Below are 22,994 nucleotides of genomic sequence, written 5' to 3'. Positions count from 1 at the left end.
TTCGAAGTAAAATTTTATGTACCCTCACTCAAAGTTTATTTTGGCGGTAGTTGGAAAATGGAATTACCAACAAATGCGGTCGTGTCGCTCCGAGGCGCTGCTAAACTAGTTTACAAACTAAGATTTAATATATCGCGTTAAATCCCTTGTTAACCTTTATTAGAAGTTATTTACAGTGTTATTGTGTTTGGAAAATCAAATTTTGTAACGTTAGGAATCATTTTTTGGATAGAGTATGGGTGTGGATAAAGATCGAACTGAAGTATCGATCATTCCGGCTTATATGTTTTACTTATTACTTTAAAACATCAAGGGCCTGTCCCACCAAATCGTAAATTGTCTAATAACAATCCAACTTGTAAAATATGTGATGGAAATATCGGATCTTGTTACCTTATTTGACAGTGACGTCATTTTTAAGCTATCTGAGCCTCTATCAGCCCGTGGTGGAACAGGCCCTAAGGATTGCAGTAATAAGTGTTATACTATTTGAATTCCATGTAAACTATCAGTAAGGTACTGTAACTATCTGATAAATCTTTTTTTGTGTTTCAGAATGGACTCAACGCATTACATCTAGCAGCTAAAGATGGTCACATCTCAGTTGTAGAAGAACTCCTAAAGCGAGGAGCGACAGTAGATGCTGCCACAAAGAAAGGTTTGTTTTGATTGTACATTTATTGTTTTTGATATCCTAAAGAGAGTCCCAAGCAGTAAGTTGTGCGCTGAGGATACTTTATGTTTATTGTATTTAGTTATACAATTATTATTGTATTGATGTAGAGATGGATGGATTGCGTGAAAGGTGACATGATCAAAAAGGGAGTGATGACTGAGATGACGGATAATAGAGTTATGTGGAGGACAAAAACCTGTTGCGCTGACCCTACTGGAATAAGAGAAGGAGGAAGATGATGTAATTATTATGTACTAGTTGCTTTCGCCTCTTCTCCGTCCGCGTGGTATTAAAAAAAAAAACAAAAGTTAGTAGCCTATGTGTTTTCCAGACTGTCCTCGACATTTGTACCAAATTTCATCGAAATCCGTTCAGCCGTTTATGCTACAAACTCTAACAGACATCCATCCATCTAAAGTTTCGCATTTATATTATTAGTATGAATCATGAACCGCAGCCTTTATATAAAATCTAAGCCATTTGATGTAGATATTCTATGTTAATCCGTTTGTTATTGTTTTCAGGTAACACAGCGCTACACATAGCATGTCTTGCCGGACAAGAGGATGTGGCACGCGCGCTGCTCGGCGCGGGAGCACGTGCGGACGCGCAATCCGCGGCGGGGTTCACTCCCCTGTATATGGCGGCGCAGGAGAACCATGCCGGTTGCGTCAAGATGCTGCTTGCAGCTGGAGCCAGCCAGACACTCGCCACAGAGGTATAACTAGTAAAAATAGTCTTCTTCCAGTTTAAGATGTTAATCATGCGTGCTCTGACCATGGTATATCTCCAAATAACATAAGGAGGGTATAACAATTGTAGGAACAGTGGCAATATTACGAGTCCTGGCCCTTGAAAACTGTTTTGTTTTTAATATAAGGTGGCAAATGAGCAAGCGGCACTTGAACCCGCCAAAATGGCGAAACGACCGCTGCCCATAGACATCTGCAATTGCATCCGCAATACGCGTTGCCTAACCTTATTCGACGACACACATAAAGAGGATGTTTCCCTTTCCTATGTGTCCTCTTCACCGTCAAATCTACTTTCCCTATCCAACCATGCCTATGAACTATGTGATCAATAAGGTTTACCCTTGTAAAGTCAGATAATAGAGAAATATAAAATATTTCCTTTGGCGCTATCTCACAGAAAATATTAAGAACGACTGACGTAGTTATGTTACATTGTAAATTTCAGGATGGGTTCACGCCGCTAGCGGTGGCGATGCAGCAAGGCCACGACCGCGTTGTAGCTGAACTGCTAGAGTCCGACACGCGCGGCAAGGTGCGCCTGCCCGCGCTGCACATCGCCGCTAAGAAGAATGATGTCAAAGCCGCCATGCTATTGCTGGAGGTAACTATATTTTTATTATCATCAACCATCTGAAATGAGGGCTCGGAACTAATTTTAAGTCAGGGGACTAGGCAATAGTGAACCACGTTGGCTCAATGCTGGTTAACGTCACACATATCCTTGAATTTCTTTGACAAATTGTTAGTAATTTACACTTGGTAGTCATCTGTTTCCACACTGGACTTGTAATCTACATGTCCTGGATTCAAATCCCGTCATGTACTCATATGATTTTCACATATCGGCGAAAAAATTCAAAGATATGTGTTAAATCAACCAACCTGCACTGGGCCAGCATGGTTGACTAAGGTCTAGGGACCCCTAACTCAGGGTAGGCTCCAAACCCCTCAGTAGGGATGTTAAGTGAGCTGGTGATAAGTCTTCAGCTCATATAGTTAAAGAATACTTTGATGAAAGATAAAGAATGTGACAACGTTAAAATAAACACGTTACAAATGTTAGAACGAGCACAATCCGGACGCGTGCTCTAAGTCCGGCTTCACACCGCTGCACATCGCGGCGCACTACGGCAACGTGGGCGTGGCCAAGGCGCTGCTGGCTGCGGGCGCGGACTCGGCGCGCGCCGCCAAACACAACATCACACCTCTACATGTCGCCAGCAAATGGGGACAACTCGCTATGGTCGACTTATTAGTTGAAAATGGTAAGGGGACTTATACTAATCTTAGTCCCTTCTTTATCCTACTCCCGTAGCCCTACATCTGTCATCTCATGTCACCTTTTACGCAATCCATTTCTTTCTACGTCTACCTCTACCGATGTCCACATTTTTAACTAACGTCCTTGTAATATGCGATTCAACCATCCTTGTAACATGCCCATACAATGTTAAACTTTTACTTAAATTAAGCTTTCTTACAACTTATTCTCTACATGTGATATGCAGAAAAATGTTTTCAAAGGATTTATTAAATCAACACAATTTCTATTCCTTGCACATTTTGTACATACAGTTCTTGATAATAAATAAAATGTAGATGATAAGTTTTCGGCTTTGACTTCGTCCGGGTAGAATAAAAAAAATAAAAGTAGTCTATGTGTTCTTCTAGACTCTACATCTATGCCAAATTTCATCGAGATCCGTTCAGCAGTTTATGCTACAAAGTAACAAACATCCATCTTAACTTTCACATTTATAATATTAGTAAGATTTTCTTATTAACTTAGTAATCTTCAAGCTATCCTGAATCAATTTGTCCATACAATAATAGTTGTATTATTTGTGTCAGGTGCCAACATCGCGTCAGTAACTAGGGATGGCCTAACGCCGCTGCACTGCGCCGCGCGCTCCGGGCACAGTAACGTGGTGTCGCGGCTGCTGCAGCACGGCGCGCCCATCACTAGCAAAACCAAGGTTAATACTGCAATATACAAATCATTCATCATTTCCTTTCTCGAATACCATTTTTTCAAATTTCCTTACTTTAACAACACTTTTTTAATATTTGTTTTTCCAGAATGGTCTAACGCCTCTCCACATGTCCGTGCAAGGCGAACACGTGGAGACGGCGCGCGCGTTGCTGGCGGAGGGCGCGCCCATCGATGACGTCACCGTCGACTACCTCACCGCGCTGCACGTCGCTGCACATTGCGGACACGTTAAGGTAACCACTGACCTCTAAAAATGGACGGATTTATTAAGAGGAACATTTTGTGGCAATCTCCTGCTTTAAAAATGCCAAAACTAAGAAAAAATTAATAAACTTTATTTTTTTTATAACATAAGGTGGCAAACGAGCAAGCGGCCACCTGAAATCGCCAAAAAGGCGAAGCGACCGCTGCCCATAGACATCCGCAATTGCAGATGCGTTGCCTACCCTTATCCGACGGAGGAGGAGACGCACATAAAGCGGATATTTCCCCTTCCTATGCATCTCCTCCACCGTCAAATCCACTTCCTCTTCCCAACCTCTCTTTATAAGAAAAGGGTGGTAAAGGGAAAGGGACTTAAATTAGGCCTCCGGCACCACACTCACATCAGACGAAACACGGAATTGCTTCCACTTCACGCCTGTCTTCTGTGTGGTCGTGGTATTACTGGGGGCGTGCCGGCCCATTCGTGCTAAGATGTTAAAGCGGGCACTACCACTGTTAAATGTTAAACTAGCTTTTGCCCGCGACTTCGTCCGCGTGGAATTAAAAAAAGTTTATGTGTTCTTCCAGACTATCCTCTAAATCTACGACAAATTTCATCGAAATCCGTTCAGCCGTTTAGGCTACAAACTCTAACAAACATCCATCCATTCATCTAAAGTAAATGATGTATATAATTTGAAAGAAAAAAAATTTGAAGAAATGACAGAGAATATCCTTTTTAGCCTTTTAAAACCTGTAAATATTTTTATCCTACCTCGAATTGGACTCTATAGTCTTGCTTTTTCAAACTATGGTATTTTATCACAGCATTTTCTGTATATTTGCAGGTCGCCAAGCTATTACTAGATAGAAACGCAGATGCAAACGCACGAGCACTGAACGGCTTCACTCCGCTGCACATCGCCTGCAAGAAGAATAGACTCAAAGTTGTTGAATTATTACTCAAGTATGGTGCAAGTAAGTTGTTTTGTATATATTGTATTTTTGTAGATAATGATATGAACAAACGAAAATAGATGAGCTAGTTTCAGACCACTCTGTTCCCGTGGAATTAATAAAATAACTTAAATATGTCGCTTATATGTTCTTCTAGATTATTCTCTACATTTATGCCAAATTTCGTTGAGATTCGTTTAGCCGTTTATGCTACATACTCCCAAACATCCATTTAAACTTTCGCATTTATAATGTTAGTAAGATAAGTAATAAATCTTTTTTTAAATATCGTCTATCAGGTCTTATTCTGTTTATATGGGGTCGGTGCATGATTTTATAAACCTTCCTTCACAATTGATTTTAATCTTATTAATCCTACTAATATTATAAATGCGAAAGTTTAGATGGATGGATGTTTATTAGTTTTATTTTTTCTAATTCCACGCAGACGGTGTCGCGGGCAAAAGCTAATCTTTACTTCTGTACTAATATTATAAAGAGGAATGATAAAAATTTTTGTTTTTGTGTAACTCAAAAACTACTGGTCCGATTTCAAAAATTCTGACACGTAACATAGGTTACATCATCATCAACTTGCCCTTATCCCTTATGGAGGGTCGGCATAGTATGTAGTGCTCTTCTATACATCTCTATCAGTCGTCATATCTGAATCCACTCCTTTCTTAAGCATATCCTCTTTCACACAATCCATCCATACTTTCTTCGGTCTTCCTCTTCCTTTGTAGCCATCCACATTCATTCTTAACACTTTCACGTAACATAGGTTACATTTTTTACTATTTCTAAGCTACCTAATTAAAAATACCTTTTTTTCTGTAATTCCGTAGGCAAATCGAGTACGACGGAGTCAGGTCTGACGGCGCTGCACGTGGCCGCGTTCATGGGCTGCATGAACATCGCGCTGGTGCTGGTGGGCGCGGGCGCGGACGCGGACGCCGCCACCGCGCGCGGGGAGACGCCGCTGCACCTCGCCGCGCGCGCGCACCAAACAGACCTCGTCAGGGTGCTGCTCAGGAATAACGCCAAGGTATCTCACCTCCCTCACCTCGGCCAAATAAATCTGTCGTCTCAGTGGATTCCCAACCGTCACCCCACTCTGTCCCCACGTGGGGACATACGAGAAAAAAAATATTTTATTTGATAACGGTTTCTTTTATCACCTTATTGGTGATAGTGGGATTAAAAGGTGGAACGGATGAAACTTTATATTTTCACGTGGGGACAACGGGGTGACGGTTGGTAATTATCCATCCGTAATCACTCTCCTCTTGATCATGTTACACAAGCAAGCGGCCACTTGAATTCACCGAAATGGAAAGGGAATGCTGACCATGGACATCCACAATTGCAGTTGCATTGCCGTGTTAATCGACGGAGGAAATGCACATAAAGAGTTACCATTAATATGAGACTCCTTCACCGTTAAAGCCACTTTCCCTTCCCATAATTTCCTTATAAGAAAAGGGAGTTAATAAATAGGGACAAAAATTAGGCCGGATGGACAGATACGCTTAAAAACTAGGTACTTTTAAGAACATTAATATTGTAAAAACGTAATTAACTAAACACTCTGGTCACTGCCTCCCGCCAGTTATTCAGATATGTCTGAATGACATTGACAGCTGTCAATGATGTTCTAGTGTTGCCCCATTTTGTTCTTAACGGTACCTATGAAATGAATTGTGAATGTGAAACATGATGTCATACAAAACTAGACGTAGTTTATAAGATTGAGTTGATTTTAATGTTTCTTTTGTGTTGTGAGGTGGAGGCGCGTGCGCGCGAGGAGCAGACGCCGCTGCACGTGGCGGCGCGGCTGGGGCACGCGGACATCGCGGCGCTGCTGCTGCAGCACGGCGCCGACGTCGCCGCCACCACCAAGGACCACTACACGCCGCTGCACATCGCCGCCAAGGAAGGTACACATTATTTTACATGCAATGTCTACACTTAGAGAAAAAAAGACACACAAGTCATTTACTAATTCGTGAAATCTCGTTAGAGGAGGGACCTTTTAAGAGCTTGTAAAGTTTGAATACTATGAGAAGTACACATAGTGTTGCAGTTTGCTTTATCATGTTAATAACTAGCTAATAATTAAAATTATGATATGTTTATTACCTAATTGACAAAGAGGGTAATGTATGGACTACAGCCTAAATGACTATATAAATTTTGTTCATCTTCGGAGTGTCATATATTACATCAGCACAAAATACCTAAAATATGTAAGAAATAGCTTTCGCCCGCGACTCCAGCCGCGTGGTAGTAAAAGGAACAAAAGTGAGTAGGCTATGTGTTCTTCCAGACTATTCTCTACGTGTATGCCAAATTTCATCGAGATCAGTTCAGCCGTTAAGGCTATAAACTCTAACAAACATCCATCCATCCATCCATCCATCTAATCTTTTGCATTTATAATATTAGTATGATTGAAATTCTAAAAAAAACGAGTTACAGTCTCCTAACTATATTGATATTCTCATTTCAAATCTCTTTAGATGTTTTTGGGTTTGGTTAGGTATTTTTGTTTGTACAATTTGTTACAAATCTATGACATGTGTTTCTCATATAGGTAAAGAAGAAGTGGCATCTATCCTGTTGGAGCACAACGCGCCCATCGAGGCGGAGACCCGCAAGGGGTTCACGCCGCTGCACCTGGCGGCCAAGTACGGCGACATGGGCGTGGCGCGCCTGCTGCTGGCGCGCGGCGCGCAGCCCGGCGCCCCCGGCCGCAGCCACATCACGCCGCTGCACATGGCCACATACTACGGACATCCCGACATCGCGTTACTGCTTCTCGATAAAGGTACTTCATTTGTACGCCAACAGCCCACATCTTACGGTCGAGGGTTCGAATCCCGCCATTCGACTGTTGTCGTGAACCATATCCTAACATAAGTATAGCGTATTTGGAATGGTTAAGGCAAAAATTTGTAAGTTAACAAAAATCTACCAATAATAAAAAAAAATCTTAGTTTTTGAATATTTGAATATTACAACACTTTCGCTAGAGGCAAAACCAAAATCAACCCTCAATCGTCGCTAAAGGTGCTTTTTACCAGGCCCTTTAGTAGTTTTCGTATTAGCGTTTTTAGTGAATTTGTACCAATTCGATTTTTGATCAAATTGTTGAAATATAAGCATAACTCGATAGTACCAGGAGGCCATAGCTGATATATACTGATAATATGGCAACACTGTTACTGTCTCTTACTTTTCCGCTAATGACTGTAATAAAACGTACACGCATTCTATCTTGTTTGTACATATCTATACTATTATAATAAACCGTAAACACGCACTTCTTTGTTGCCTAAAATATCAGCAATTACAGCATACTTTGAATAATTCTTTTCTTTATAAAAAGCCCTACACTTACGTCATGCTTTAGGCTATATATTTTAACGCCGTTTAACTTAGGGGTAAATATTTTGGATAAAAACCCTAATATGGAAAAGAGACCATAAGTTGTTGCCAACATCAAGGAAGCAAGATTGCCAAGTTTTGCCATGTCATGTCATTTTGACATTTGCAATTGACAATTTGAAACATGTAGGCAATAAAATAATTTTATGCTGATGAAATCGCACGGGAAAAGCTAGTCTATAATAAACCGATTGATTACCAATTCAAACCGATTTGTTTAACCAACAACACTAATTAAGAAATCTATATTCTGGTCCTTCGAGCTGGATGTGAAAACAATCATAATTTAAAACTGAAAGCTTAAGTACTATTTTGTCTCTCTCACTCTTTGGTTTTTACTTATAGGTGCATCTCCTCACTCTTTGGCTAAGAATGGCCACTCCGCGCTGCACATCGCCTGTCGACACAATCACCCAGATATAGCCTTTGCTCTTCTCGAACATGGTAAATATTTTGTATAACCAAGGTTAATTACTGCAATGTTGGTAAAGATGTATGGATGTACTAGCAGTTTCCCATCACTTTGTCCGCGTAATATAAAAAAAATCAACCGTATCCCAAGTGTTACTCTCAGCTTTGTTTTATATGTGTGCTAAATATATTGAACCCTTGAAGAATTATCAAATAAATATGAAAAAAAATTCAATATGTCCCACAATAAACGTAACTATTTCCGGGTTGAAAAATAGAGTAAGTGTTCTTCGAGATTATCTTCACTACATCTATGCCAAATTTCATTGAACGCTGTTCAGCAGTTATGGCTGCAAACATCCGTCTATCTAAACTTTCGTATTCATAATATTAATAAAATTAGTACGATTGTTGTGAATTAAGACATTTATTTGTTGTATTTTGTACAGACGCAGAGCCGAGTGTGAAGTCAAAGGCGGGCTTCACACCGTTGCACATGGCGGCGCAGGAGGGCCACGAGGACTGCGTGGAGATGCTCATTGAACGCGGAGCCGATGTAAACGTACCAGCTAATAATGGTATATTTCTTAAATATTAACTGCTCAGAACATCCTCAAGTTGCGCACAGCTTGGAGTCAACTAAAAGATTGTAACAGTCTATATAGCAATAACATTGTGAAGAAATATTATCATTTCGAATACAGCAGAGGCGTTCTACGACAGATGATAGATTTAACTTATTTAAAGCTTTATCAAAAGCTAGGTTCAAGCTATTTTCCTGTTAATTGAAATAATAAAATTTCTCTTTTCTCTATTGAGGGAAGGCATTTGCTTTTTCATATCTCAGCCGTCATATCTGTATTCATGTCCTTATTACGCATGTCCATTATCACACAATTTATCCATACTTTTGGCTCACCTCTCTAATTCTCGTTGATGTATTTAAGTGTAAGATAATAATAATGTTTTAGGTTTAACGGCGGTACACCTAGCGGCATCAGAAGGTCGTACGGCGGTACTAAAGGCGCTGCTTGCGGCGGGCGGGCGCTGCGGCGTGCGTACTCGGGATGGCTATACGCCGCTGCACGCTGCTGCGCACCACGCCCATCTGGCGGCTGCGCGTACGCTACTCGACGCCGGTGCTGACGTCACAGCACGCGCAGCACACGGGTAATGTTTACCGACACCGTGCTGTTTTACCGACATAAAGTAACCGCGTTATTTCAGTGCAGTAACTAACAATACATATGTTTACATCTAGTTGTAAATATTATTGTCGTTTATATTGTTTTATTTTATTTTATTTTAAATTCTTATTAATTGTAACTTATAAATATAATTATAAAAACAGTGTAAAAGGAAAATAAAGTTGTCTTTATCTTTATAGTAGCTGCAACTATTTTACCGACTTTGCCTCATGCTGTTTTACCGACTCTTCTTCATGCTGTTTTACCGACTTCGCTTAATGCTGTTTAACCGACAAATATAGGACGTCGGTACAGTAGTAGTAATTGCTTAAGCGGTAAATAAACTAGCATAAAAAATAAGCATAATTTGAATTGCTATTAAGATGTTACTTAAATAAAAAGACGTTAAAATACGTCTTACCTTGCCGAAAGAATGATGAATTTAAACATTCGTTTGTTTATATTTATGCAAACACTTAGAAGCTAGTGCTCAAATACATGTGCAAATACATATAATTTGAATACTTTATCTTGTAACAGATTCACGCCATTGCACCAAGCGGCACAGCAGGGACACACGCTGATAATACAACTGTTGCTCAAGAATAATGCTGACCCCAACGCGTTATCTGCTGTAAGGAACATTGTTTTATTTTTTTCTTTATTTTACTGATCAACTAAAACGTAATTTCTGATGTAACATTACTTAACAAAAATATTGTAAGCGCTAATAGACTACTAACCAGTAATCACTGGTCCAGGGTTCGAACCCCATCATTCGACTATTATTGTAAATATCCTAGCACAAGCCCAAGCTCTAGACTCAAGTTAGCATGGTATAAGAATTCTTAATGAATTTACAAAAATCTACTAATATTTTTATATAAAAAATTGAGATATATAATATCTAGAAAAAAGTCACGGAATGTCACCGAATCGGGATTATTCTCAACCGTCACCCCGCTCTGTCCCCACGTATGGACTGATGGGAATAAACAGTTTCATACCTTTGGCGACGAGTCGACGGTTAGAATTTATTTTATTTCATAACGGTTCTATTTGTCACCTTATTGGTGATAGTGGGATTAAAAGGGGGGACGGATTTATCTTTAAATTCTCAGGTCGGAACAGAGCGGGGTGACGGTTGTGAATAATCCCTGATTCGTATACAAAGTCGTTATAAGTTACTTAAAAAGTCTTTCAGTGTGAATTATTAAATATGTACACTTAGGGACAACTTAAGTAATAACTGTGTGTTGCGCAGAGTGGGCAGACGGCGTGCGCGCTGGCGGACCGGCTGGGCTACATCAGCGCGGTGGAGGCGCTTCGCCCCCTCACCGAGAACACGCTCAGCCAGGCCGTCGGAGACAATGGTCAGTCATACATATTTCACACTAATAATATAAATGCGAAAGTTGTATGGATGTTTGTTAGAATTTGTAGCCTAAACTGCTGAACGAATTTCAATGAAATTTAGCATACATGTAGAGGATAGTCTGGAATAACACATAAGCGACTCACTTTGTTTTTTTTTATTTCACGCGGACGGAGTCGCAAGCGAAAGCTAGTTGTTACACATTTCTTAACACTTAAATACCGGAAGTTTGACACCGCAATGTAACAATTTGTATCCCTTTTTTCATTACAAATATTAAGGGCCAGTCCAACCACTGGCTGGTAGAGACTCAGATAGCTTAAAAATGACATCACTCTCAGATAAGGTAACAAAGATCCAATATTTCCATCAAATATTTTTACACGAATTGTTCTCAGACAATTTACAATTTGGTGTACCGAACCTTAGTATGTTATTTCGATTAAAACGCAAAGAACAAAATGCAATGTGTCCGTCTCGACGCGAAACTTTGATCTAAATCCGCATCAAGACTGTATTAATATAATCTACGAACGTAAATTGAAAACTGGCCGCGAGCCAGCGCAGAGCCGAGTAATGTAACGAGTAAATATTAAAGTATAACTGAATCCATTCAGTGTGAGGTGACCTTTACGTAGATTTATGACCAAGTAAATCGATAGTGCAAATTATTGGAAAACTACAAATAAAGAATGTTGCATTAAATGAAAATTTATAACAAAATGTCCAATAGTTCTATACATGTAAGTTTGATCACAGTCTTCCATTTTCTATGATCGTTAATTTGCGATATCTTAAAAGATTTTTGGTAGATTTTAATTTTCTCTTCGACTTTAATAGGAGCAATTATATCTTTCAATTAGCTGTTCCCGTGCGACTTAATCCGCATAAAATTTTATTTTGCTGTTTACATGTGTCAAATCATCAATTGTCAAAATGACAAACCATGGCAACCTTGCTTCCTTGATGTTGGCAGCAACTTATGGTCTCTTTCCCAAATTAGGGTTTTATCCAAAATGTTTACCCCCTAAATTTAATAGCGTGAAATATATAGCCTAAAGCGTGACGTAAGTGTAGGGATTTTTATTATAAAAAGAATTATTCAAAAATACACTGTAATTGCTGACACCTTAGGCAACAAAGAAGTGTGTGAATAGATAGATAGATTACATTTTGTTTCAAGGATAATTGTAAAATTCCTATAACCTCAGGAACATAGGCCTAATAGAATTTTAACAAAGTGTTAACATTTATTTAGCGAACATTAATTCTCCTAACAAAATTGCACGAAACGAAACTGCAAAAGTATTCGATTTCTATTTACATTACAAATTAGTTAAACTCGTTTACCACTAAGTACTTGAATTTGTCGCCTTGGCACGCTTGTTTTTATATCAGAAAAATAATCACATCCAAAATAAATATTTAAAGTAAATTAAACTAAAATAATTCACGTGTAAAATCTTTAAGGTCATAAAATGTCAATCGAAATCTCTTAGGTCCTTAATAGCGCGTACACCATTGACTAAACTATGTCACAACTGTTTAGTCGCGCTTTTATATAAATTACATCATTACTTCCCTAGTCAGGGCGCATCTTTACATTTAGGAATAAGTAAAGACTACAATAATAAACTGTCAACAATCGAATTTCACAGTAAATGTCTTGTAGAACTGGTTTTCTGTAAACTCGTTGCGTTTCTTTAGTTGAAGCATCTATTCATGCGACTACGAAATTCATAATAACCGGCAATTAAATTTCCTGTTCTCTGAGAGCAACACAACTAGGACTTCTAAGGAGTTTAGTGTAGTCATATTTTAGTAAATTTAAACTACTGGAATATCGATAATAAGTTTTTTTTTAAATCTTCTATGGGTAAATACCCAGCACTTAATATCATAAATGCGAAAGTTTAGATGGATGGTTTGTTAGAGATTCTAGCCTAAACGCCTGAACAGATTTGGATGAAATTTGGTATATGTAGAGCATTGTTTCTCAAAGTGGGCGATAACGCCCGCGTTTGTGACTTAGAGGGGGGCGTTATCGAACCCCAGAAAAAATGGGGGGAGTTGATGTGGATTAGGGGGGCGATTTATAATTTCATTTATTTTATATAGTATTTTAAATTGCACTAAATTTGTCTAGAAATGGGGGGCGCAGAAAAATCATTGATTTTCACAGGGGGCGGTAAAAGAAATAAGTTTGATATACTCTGATGTCGAGGGTAGTCTGGAAGAACACATAGGCTACTCACTTTTTTTTTTAATTCCACGCGGATGGAGTCGCGGGCGAAAGCTAGTATACACTTAAAACTAAACTTCTGAATCCGGCAGTTATCCATTGACCAAGTGCAGTCGCGTACACAAATCATTATGACATAATCAAGGACATTCTCGTTACATTAATTCAGTCCGTAATGCAGACGCATTGTACGCAAATCAATCAACATTAGAGCCACTGACCCGGACTGTACGAGACAATACATTTGTATTTGTTCATGTAAATGATAATATTGATGCGATAATGGAAATACAAATTGTTTTAAATTCATCCTATTGGTTAGGGTGACCATATTTTTTGGTTATTAGTAAAATTGTACATATTTGACAAGCTACTTAACTTCTAGTTTTTGTCTTTTCTTAATGTCTTTGTGTCTTTTTATCAAGTAATTCAATACAAACAACTCTTGTTTTAATATGATAACTTTTAAAAGTAATGTTTTCGGCACAGTTGTATGCCTATTTAGTATTGAAGAATATATTGAGTTTATCTAGAGCACTGTCCTATAATAACAATGAAAATATGGTAAACGTAACTGCGTGTAGTTATTAGTGCGACGTTTATATGCGCCTCGGATCAGATCCCTATTATCTAATCTATGCACAATTTGCCACAAGTTACTGGGCTGTGCTCGAGTGTGCATTTGTGCATTGTTTTTTTTTTTTACTTTTATGATCTGTGTTGCCGATAGTTTTATAACGTATTTATGACGGTAAGTGTACGATTTGTAATTCAATTTTCCGCCCACATACAGTTTCGCAATGAAACTGCTTAGCAACATTGTCAATGATATTGCGTAAATTGAACAAATTATTAGTTTGTGTTATCATTTGATGCAGAAATGGCGTATTAAAATAAATACGAGATATCAGAATTTTGCCTCATCTTAAATTTATTTTTCTATCCTAGTTCCTAGTTTCATTAAGGAACTAGCTGTTGCTCAAGACTTTGTCCGTTTGCGATTAAAAAATATTAAAAAAAAACATAGTCTACGTAACTCATTAATAACGTAGCTTTTTAATAGTGTAAGAATTTTTGAAATCGACCCACTAGTTTTTGAGTTATTTCAATACATACAAAGATACAAATCTTTCCTCTTTATAATATTTGTATGGATTTTTTTATGTTTATCTTAAAATTAGTTTTTATGTAGCAATATACAAACATGTGGTATTGAGCTATAAGTTTTTTTCATATAGTTTGTAATTTGTACTCGATGACATAGGCCTCGACTGCTGGCGTTCTGCCATTTTGTGAAGAGTTTTTAAAATTACTATGGTTCCTTTTTAATTATTTTTAATGAAGAAACTTGTGCTTTCGTTAATTGTAAATATAAGAAATATTAAAATCAATTTATAATATTTAATAGAAATATTATGTTAGAAATTGTAGACAGACTTTTACATCGAAAAAGTCAACAAAAACACTTAAAGAAAAGTTGCAAAGTATCATCTTTCTTGACCCCACCTTTGTTTAAATGATGCAATTAGTACTGTTTATACAAGCCTTGACATTTATTTTCTCATCAAAATGCCATTATTCCGACTACTACCCTACATTTAAATATCCAAACAATTCTTATTACTGATATTTCTTTACTTTTTTATATTATTACTGTAAGTTTCCATTGCCACAACATATGTATGAAAACGTTTTTATCTGTTTTTTTTTCAAAAAGAAGGAAAAATATGTAATCCTTTCTGTTGCTCGCGACTTCGCCCGCGTAAAATTGAAAAATAATAAAAAATATACTTTTTGAGTTATTTCAATACATACGAAAATACGAATCTTTCTGCTTTATTACATATATTAGTATATATTTCCCTACAAGTATATAAGCAGTGAAAATCCACGATAACATAAAAATAATTTCACATTTACTGCTTCTCGGGCTGTTACATTCAGTTTTGTCATACCAAAATCTACGCTAAGTGTCTCATTTTAACGAATATGTGTGGCAACAAGCCGTAATACAAGACGACAAAGATGGATATATTCATATCCTTCTCTATCATGGGATTAGGTATACTTTCTCACGATGCGTCTCGACTGACATCCCATTATCCGGTTACAGCAATCTGTCCTATTTAGCTCAGTACAAACTCGCTCGGTTAACTTACCTTAATAGTTAACTAACCTTTAACGGTAGCTTGATGTGTTAAAACTGTTACGTTTCGGTTTATACGTGGACTTAGAGTAATTTATAGTTTTTAGTTGGTATTTATGTCATCAATTTTATCCAAGAAACACCATTGGCACACTATTATAATTCCAATTAATTTAATATCACTACTAGTATTATAAATGCGAAAGTTTTGATGGCTGGATGGATGTTTGTTAGAGTTTATAGCCTAAACGGCTGAAAGGATCTCGATGAAATTTGACTTTGATAATCTAGAAGAATACATAGGGTACTTTTTTTTTAATTCAAAGTTGACGGAACGTTAGTAAAATACAAAAATAAATTACGGACCACCGTTGATTGGTTCACATAAAAATTTTACAACGTGACATTGAATTCAGAAAACACACCTAAAGTGTCTGTTACGATTATTTCACGGAACGCACTCAATCGAATGCAAAAGGTTCCATGAATTAACATTTCAAAACAATGGCTCACGAGGAACATTTCTTGGCCGTGCGTATTAATAACTTCGCAAGGTATCGTATACGATGACGTCATCCAAACTGAATTTAGCGGATAGCTCCGAACCCGTAATTTCGCGTTGTTTATTATATTTCTCTTCAATCCATAGACTTCAGGATTAGATACGATAGAGTCGACACTGCAGCTTAAAAGCTTCCACACTTAAAAATATTAAAATAAATTCATGATAATTTTAATTTAAAGTTATGACAGTGTAGTAAAGTCAAAGTAAATAATTATCACTATTTATTTCGTACTACAAACCTTAATACATACTACCTATACAGAATTTCCAAAAATGTAAATTACATGGACGTATAATATTGGCATCATTACCGTTGCTTTACTTTATAATGGCAATGTCTTGAACAGACAGTAGCTATTTTACAAGACCTACAACTTAGTAACTACCAGCCACACAACTTTAGTCTCCAGCGCCTAAAGTTGGGAGCTCTATGAGATTCGAAGTTCTACAGTCTTGTTTTTTGCATGCAATCGCACGTGAGCCGGCGCGTCAACGGAATAGCGGTCGAGCAGTCGCCGCGCGGCCTCCCGACGTTTATCACGGCCCCAAACGTAACCAACCAATAAACTTCAAACTGTCATAGTACCCTAGTACTCTATGTGCTAATTGTGCCTTACTTATAGTTATGTGCAGTGATCAGTGAAGTGATATTCAAAAGTGTTTAATAAAAAAATCTGTCTCTACCGGTAAGGTTAACTTCATATTTTTTACGATTTAAATTAAGAAAATCATAGTTATAAAGGAGCATTCACACCGTCTGCTTTCTGTGGCGATATGCCAGAATTTACTTTAACATCGACGTAAAGGAATTTTATGTTTTCACAGTTATTTTCGATGACTGTATAACCGTATTTAAAGAAAATCGCTTATGTAAATGTACATTATATTTATCACATATGTTAAGATTTAACATTGACATTTAGCTATAAATCGCGGCTTGTTTAAAATTAAACGACCTTCGGTGAGACGAGACTCAAACACCTCACGGTATATAACCCATTCACTCGTAATGGGGTCGAATCTTTATTCATAATCAATAAAAAAATATAAAAATAATCTAAATATTTTGTTTACGTCTTAAAAAGTAAATATTTTCATGCCTTATCGAAACAAAAGAATGTTAACTTCATTAATGAAAATTATTGATATCTTTTTTAAGATAAATTAGTCACAGTTTGAAAAACAAAAGGAAATCAAAGATAAGCAGACAGACTGCGTTATATTCTGCACGAATTCGTACTAACTAATATTTGATCGCGTAAGTGTTAAAACACAAATACAAGTAAATATAGTTAAAATACAAGTAAACAAAGCTAAATCAAGTGATTATGAGGTGATGAATACGACTGTCATCTACTTCAGTAACTAAGCAAATGGCTTTCAAAGTCAGAAGTCAAAACGAGGGCAAATTATAATCGTATAAGAACATTTACTATAAAGTATAAATTCCATTACATTGTATACTGTATGTATAGACCACAGATTGCGCAAAAAATAATTTAACGATTGACTAATCATTTTACATAAGTACAAAATAACAATACTTGTTTTGCATAGCTGATGACGCATCGCATTGCTATTGTATGTCAAAACATGTTGTAGTCATCTTTTTGACGTATGGGAGATCCAAAATATAGCTACGACCTTCCTACTAAAGTTGAAAAAGAACACACGTAAGTTATTTCACGAATGTTTCTAATAATTCCATTCTTTTAAACTATTTTTATCTGCAGTAACATCTAGTCGCATTTAATATGGGGTATAGAGGTTATGTTACATTACAAAACCATGTTCTCTATGTCCTACGCAATGTGCAACGTTTCTTTTTGCTTATGCACGACCTACTTAAGTTTTCATTACAGCTTTGTTCGTTATTGTGCTACAAAAAGACACATTAATGACTATCCTTCAAATGACAGGTGACATTAATTTATCTAGATTAAAATTTTTGATCATACTGTAATTTAAAATATCAATTCTATAGATGGTCCTTCGAGCCAGATATTGTAATAATTACATTGAACATATTGAAAGGAAACAGTTAAGTTTTTTTTTAGTTTGTTCTATCTTCTCTTCTTATAGAGAGGCTTGTTTTCTCAATTGTTTAAAAATTAAGCGATAGATTTGAGAGAGTTACAAGCGCGTAACAAAATGGTTTTTTTTTTTGTGTTGTATCACATATATCGGGTTCAGCTAGTAAACTTATCTATACTAATGTAATAAAGATTTGTTTTTTTTTTGTTCAAAAAATTTCAGAAGATTTCAAAAAACCTATGACTATTAAAAAATTACGTTATCAGTAACAAAGGCTTTACTTATTAATTTTACGGGGACGAAATCGCGAACAACAACTTGTATGTTATAAAAATATGTCGAAATCGAAACATGTCGATATCGTAGATCGAGTGATGTAATGCTTGACCTCAGTTATGTGTGTGTGTGTTATCATTTGACACGGCAACCTGTTCTGTTGGTCGCAGGCCTCAGAGCATAGCTGTGTAGTGAACGAGAATACATCATGTGTTTTTATATTGCAGAACTAATCTATAGATTGGTATACCAATATTATAAATAGGAAAGATTTCTATTTTTGTATGTATGGAAATAAGTCAAAAACTACTACACCGAATATAAAGTTCATTCACCATTAGAAAGGTAATTTATCTGTGAGTTACATAGGCTATATTTTGTTATTTCACGTAGTGGACGTCGCGAGCAACAGTTAGTTATTTAACTGCAGTTGGACCCAAAAAAAATTGTAGTTGCAGTAAATTAATGTTTATTTTTATTAAATTTGGTTACCATTTACTTATCGATGAATTAACAAGAACATTACATGAAAATATCAGTGTTTTCTTACAATGTAATCTTAGTTTAAAATTTTTTCGGGAAATAATGTACGGCTTCGAAACTGACGGTGCCCACACCTAATGTTATCACGTGAGTTTAACCGTGTTATAATTTATATAATAATAAACTTCTGGGGTTTCGGACTTACAGAATGATTGTGAAAATACTCGTAAATAGCAGTTCGGATGTTAAAATTTATGTTTCAGTTTTATGCGCACTTATAGAAGCCAAAATAGAGTTATAGTTTCTCCTTAGTGGCTAAGACGAACTCACAAACTGGCATTAGAATATGACTAACATTGCTGCTTTTCTTCAATCTATACTATTATAATAAGCGTAAACACACACTTCTTTGTTGCCTAAGATGTCAGCAATCACAGCATATTTTCGAATAACTCTTTTTTTTAAAAAAAGCCCTACACTTTAGTCACGCTTTAGGCTATATATTTTCACGCCGTTAAACTTAGGGGTAAATATTTTGGAGAAAAACCCTAATGTGGGAAAGAGACCATAAATTGTTGCCAACATCAAGGAAGCAAGGTTGCCATGGTTTGACAACATGTCATGTCATGACATTCGCAATTTGATTGCATGAATTCCCAAGTCGCATGGGAACAGCTAGTGTATTTTAAAAACGCCATTGTTAATAATATTGTGAATTCCTTTTTAGTTAAGTAAATAATATGTAAACAATATTTAATTGCTTGTAATTGTTATTTAAAACATAATAAATAAAAAGAAACAGTACGCGTAAGAATGTGATAAATAAAAAACTGACTTATTTACCAAGACCGCAACAGTTTGCAGTTTTATTCTAAAGGTCTATTTCCACTACCCGACAATTCTATGTTTAAGTCTATTTCCACTGGTATATCATATAATTATATCATTCAATACTATTACGCAGATATCAGGCACAGTCGGATTAAGAAACCTTATCACGGCCTCTATTCTTAAGGCTTTGTACTCGCAAAGAGGATAAACACAACGTTGTGCAGTTTGGTTGTTTTTAACCGACTGACACAGATAAATGTTTTTTTTGTATGTTTGAGTCACTATTTTATTATTTGTTGTGTATTATCTTCGATTTTAGTGTTTACGTTGTTTGTTTTTACGGCGGCTAAATAACCTTGCAGCATCGATCGTCAATGAAATTGTAAACAGGAATCATTGTCGATTTTAAGTAGATTTTGCCAGATATCTTCAGGTTAAGATTAAAATATAATAATGTAATATGTTAATACTTATATGACAACTTATTATTTGACTATTAATTAACTGATTAATGATTCATCGTCTCGACTGGTTTTTAATTACATTTTGGCAACGCTAGGTAACTTATTTGGCATAGTATACGTTTTAATATTGTAGTCGTTGCTGGGTTGTTTATATTTACAAAATCATTGCAATCTAAATCTAAGATTTTATTGTACGAATCGTGTGCCTTATCAAAGTTCTCTAAATGTTTAATTCTTTGTTTTTTTTTTTAATATAAAAAATGCAATATAGCGCCATCTATCAGCACGAATATGTAATGTTCTATAATGCACAAGAACAGTAAAAGATGGCGCTGTTTGATATTAATGTCTTTGAATGCTTTTTAAAAAGCTGATGAACGTTCAAAAAGAAAATCTCAACAAAATTCAATTTACACTTTTAGCATAATTTTGGCGTTACATAAAATTAAATGTAAAAAAAACCCTCACGGTTATACAGTAAAGGGTTTTCAATTATAAGGTCTTCTTACTAAATGTGCATACAGAGATTCACATATGGATCAATTAACTTCTGTAGCTTGTAGCGTGTCTAAATAAGATAAATCATTAAAAACATTTCCGTCCGGTTTTCGTCGTCAATTTGTGGGCGACCTTCGCCTTATTTACGTAATATCGTTTGCATATTCCGCTCGTGGAATCATCTGTCAATTCGATTATGACCGTGCTATTGAATGAACCAGTTCGTACTGGCCTTCGTTGACCTTACTTCCACTCTGACTCTGATTAATTAATATTAAGAGCACGCGCACACTTGAAACTAAACTGTCGCACAACTGTTTAATCTCGCTTTGATTCCTATTAACTTATATAGAGGTGCGCACTCTAGTCGATTTTTAGTTGTGCAACTAAACAGTTGAATTGGCTGCGAAACAATCGACAATCGCACAACAGTTGTGCGATAGTTTAGTCAAAGGTGTGCGCCTGCTCTAGGCTAATATTATTCAAATTATCATTGTCAATTATACTATTGTAAAAAAATCTATTCAGACTTCTTTTCTTAAAGTAAAGTAGATGTTAAAATTGCCGAGAAGGCGCAGCGCGGCAATGCGCAGTTGACACTGGGCGCTCGGTTCGTTAGTCGCATGCTGCAAATCGGATTTCCTTGAGATGGAATTAGTAATCACTTTCAGCCATTACCTCCCCGCCTTTTTGAATCTCGAGATATTGGAAATGGATTTGATTAGACTGGATATCGTATCAATTTGTTTCATTTATATAAATGAACGACTTAACGTTTTAAAAGTAGTTTATATGTTCCTGAACGTATAATGTTTATTTCAAACCGTAGAATACTTTGTAGATATTGGAGCGGCATCGAACGCGTAGTAATTGAAAAAAAGAATTTGATATAGTCTACATGATTTCCTTTACTTGTAATGTAAACTGCGCCAAGATAAATAAAAGCTAGTAAAATTTGTAAGTTACTATTAAAATCGTGTTTTAAACTACAATAAACTGTTGCTTGCGACTTTGCCCGCGTGAAATTAAAAAGTTATAAAAAACATAGCCTATATTACTCACTGATAACATAGCATTCTAATGGTTAAAGAATTTTAAAAATCGGCCCAGTAGTTTTTGAGTTATTTCGATATATACAAAAAAGTAAGTCACAATAATCCTATTCATAATATGCTATTATACGACTTGAAAGAATAAAAAGAAACAGGCAGCTCGAGTAACGATCCAACATGAGTAAGTGAACAAATCAAGAGCAAACTTCCGTTACTTAGTACATTGGCTGTCCACTGCGAGCGTTTGTCCGCTTCAAGGAACTGTCGGAAGAGCATCCGTCTCGGCAATGCGACACGAGACGCTTTTTGCTTTTTGTGCCTTTGATGTTGCATTAACGAACCATTCACTGGTATTCCTTTTTATTTATACTAGCTGGTGGTCGCGACTTCGTCCAAGTAAAATTAAAATTTATCATAAAATATAGCCTATGTCACTCACTGATAATGTAACTTTTAAATGGTGAAAGAATTTTTTAAATCGGCCCAGCAGTTTTTACGTTATTTAAATACATACAAAAATACAAATCTTTCGTTTTTATATTATCAGTATGGATTATCCACAGTTTTATGTATGTAATTTTTGTCACATTTGTAGTTTCAATGTGTGAACTATATTTTATCTTTTCTTTCGCTACACAAAAATAACTGACCTATATTTAGCGAAAGTTTAGATATATGTTTGTAGCCTAATCTGCTGAACAGATCTCGATGAAATTTGGCATAGACATAGATAGAGCATAGTCTGGAAGAACACATAGGCTATTTCCTCTTTATACGCCGACGGAGTCGTTGGCGAAATCTAGTAAAGAATAATCGTCTACATTTTTAAAAACTTTGTACACTGATTTTAGTTTTATTTTACTGTTAAAATGCATGTACTCGTATAATATTCCTTTAAAGTTATCGCTTATCTGTCTTGCATTATGTATGTATCTGCATCAATTCACAGAATCGTTACCCGAGTACTCGATAAATCAAAGTGTTAATAGTACAAAGCGATTGGCAATACCAAACGGCTTAATGAAGCTTGATTGTTGCCCGTATAGGGAACTGTTTCCCAGCCCTCTTTTTAGTTGCTACATTATCTCATTCTCTTTCTCCTTTATTAAAGCCACGATAAACTAAATAAAAATGTCACTGTAATCAAAGGTCTTCGAGAAGTTTCTATAATACTCGCTAAAGAAAATAATCGGTCGATGTACATCAAGCGTTGTTCGGGTATTTAGTTTACGAGCTTAATGCGTGGTAAAATATAGTAAGGTATATCGCCCACGCGGACTCCTTATGAAAATGGTTCTCGTATGCGGGCACTAACAACAGTGTAGAGTTTAACAGTGGTAGAGCCCGCTTTAACATCTTCGCACGAATGGGCCGGCTCGCCCGGTGTAATACCAC

General features: G+C 36.5%; 1 protein-coding gene across 3 annotated transcripts in view; it reads left to right on the top strand.

Annotated features, from left to right (window-relative positions):
* LOC106111357 (ankyrin-3-like) overlaps positions 1-22,994 on the top strand; it is a 114,136-nt gene that overhangs the window by 55,294 nt on the left and 35,848 nt on the right. For all 3 annotated transcript variants that reach the window (XM_013293399.1, XM_013293401.1, XM_013293400.1), the window contains exons 3-17: positions 556-658; positions 1,201-1,394; positions 1,877-2,032; positions 2,495-2,696; positions 3,283-3,407; positions 3,511-3,657; positions 4,477-4,606; positions 5,434-5,633; positions 6,372-6,525; positions 7,182-7,415; positions 8,381-8,479; positions 8,896-9,024; positions 9,418-9,616; positions 10,174-10,267; positions 10,898-11,006. In XM_013293399.1, coding sequence (XP_013148853.1) covers positions 556-658; positions 1,201-1,394; positions 1,877-2,032; positions 2,495-2,696; positions 3,283-3,407; positions 3,511-3,657; positions 4,477-4,606; positions 5,434-5,633; positions 6,372-6,525; positions 7,182-7,415; positions 8,381-8,479; positions 8,896-9,024; positions 9,418-9,616; positions 10,174-10,267; positions 10,898-11,006 — 2,275 coding nt within the window. The remainder of the gene's footprint in view (positions 1-555; positions 659-1,200; positions 1,395-1,876; positions 2,033-2,494; positions 2,697-3,282; positions 3,408-3,510; positions 3,658-4,476; positions 4,607-5,433; positions 5,634-6,371; positions 6,526-7,181; positions 7,416-8,380; positions 8,480-8,895; positions 9,025-9,417; positions 9,617-10,173; positions 10,268-10,897; positions 11,007-22,994) is intronic.

Source organism: Papilio polytes, unplaced genomic scaffold (assembly GCF_000836215.1).
Source record: "Papilio polytes unplaced genomic scaffold, Ppol_1.0 DF824169.1, whole genome shotgun sequence".
NCBI lineage: Eukaryota > Metazoa > Arthropoda > Insecta > Lepidoptera > Papilionidae > Papilio > Papilio polytes.
Note: the sequence above shows the minus strand (reverse complement) of the source record. Positions and strands in the feature narration are given on the sequence as shown.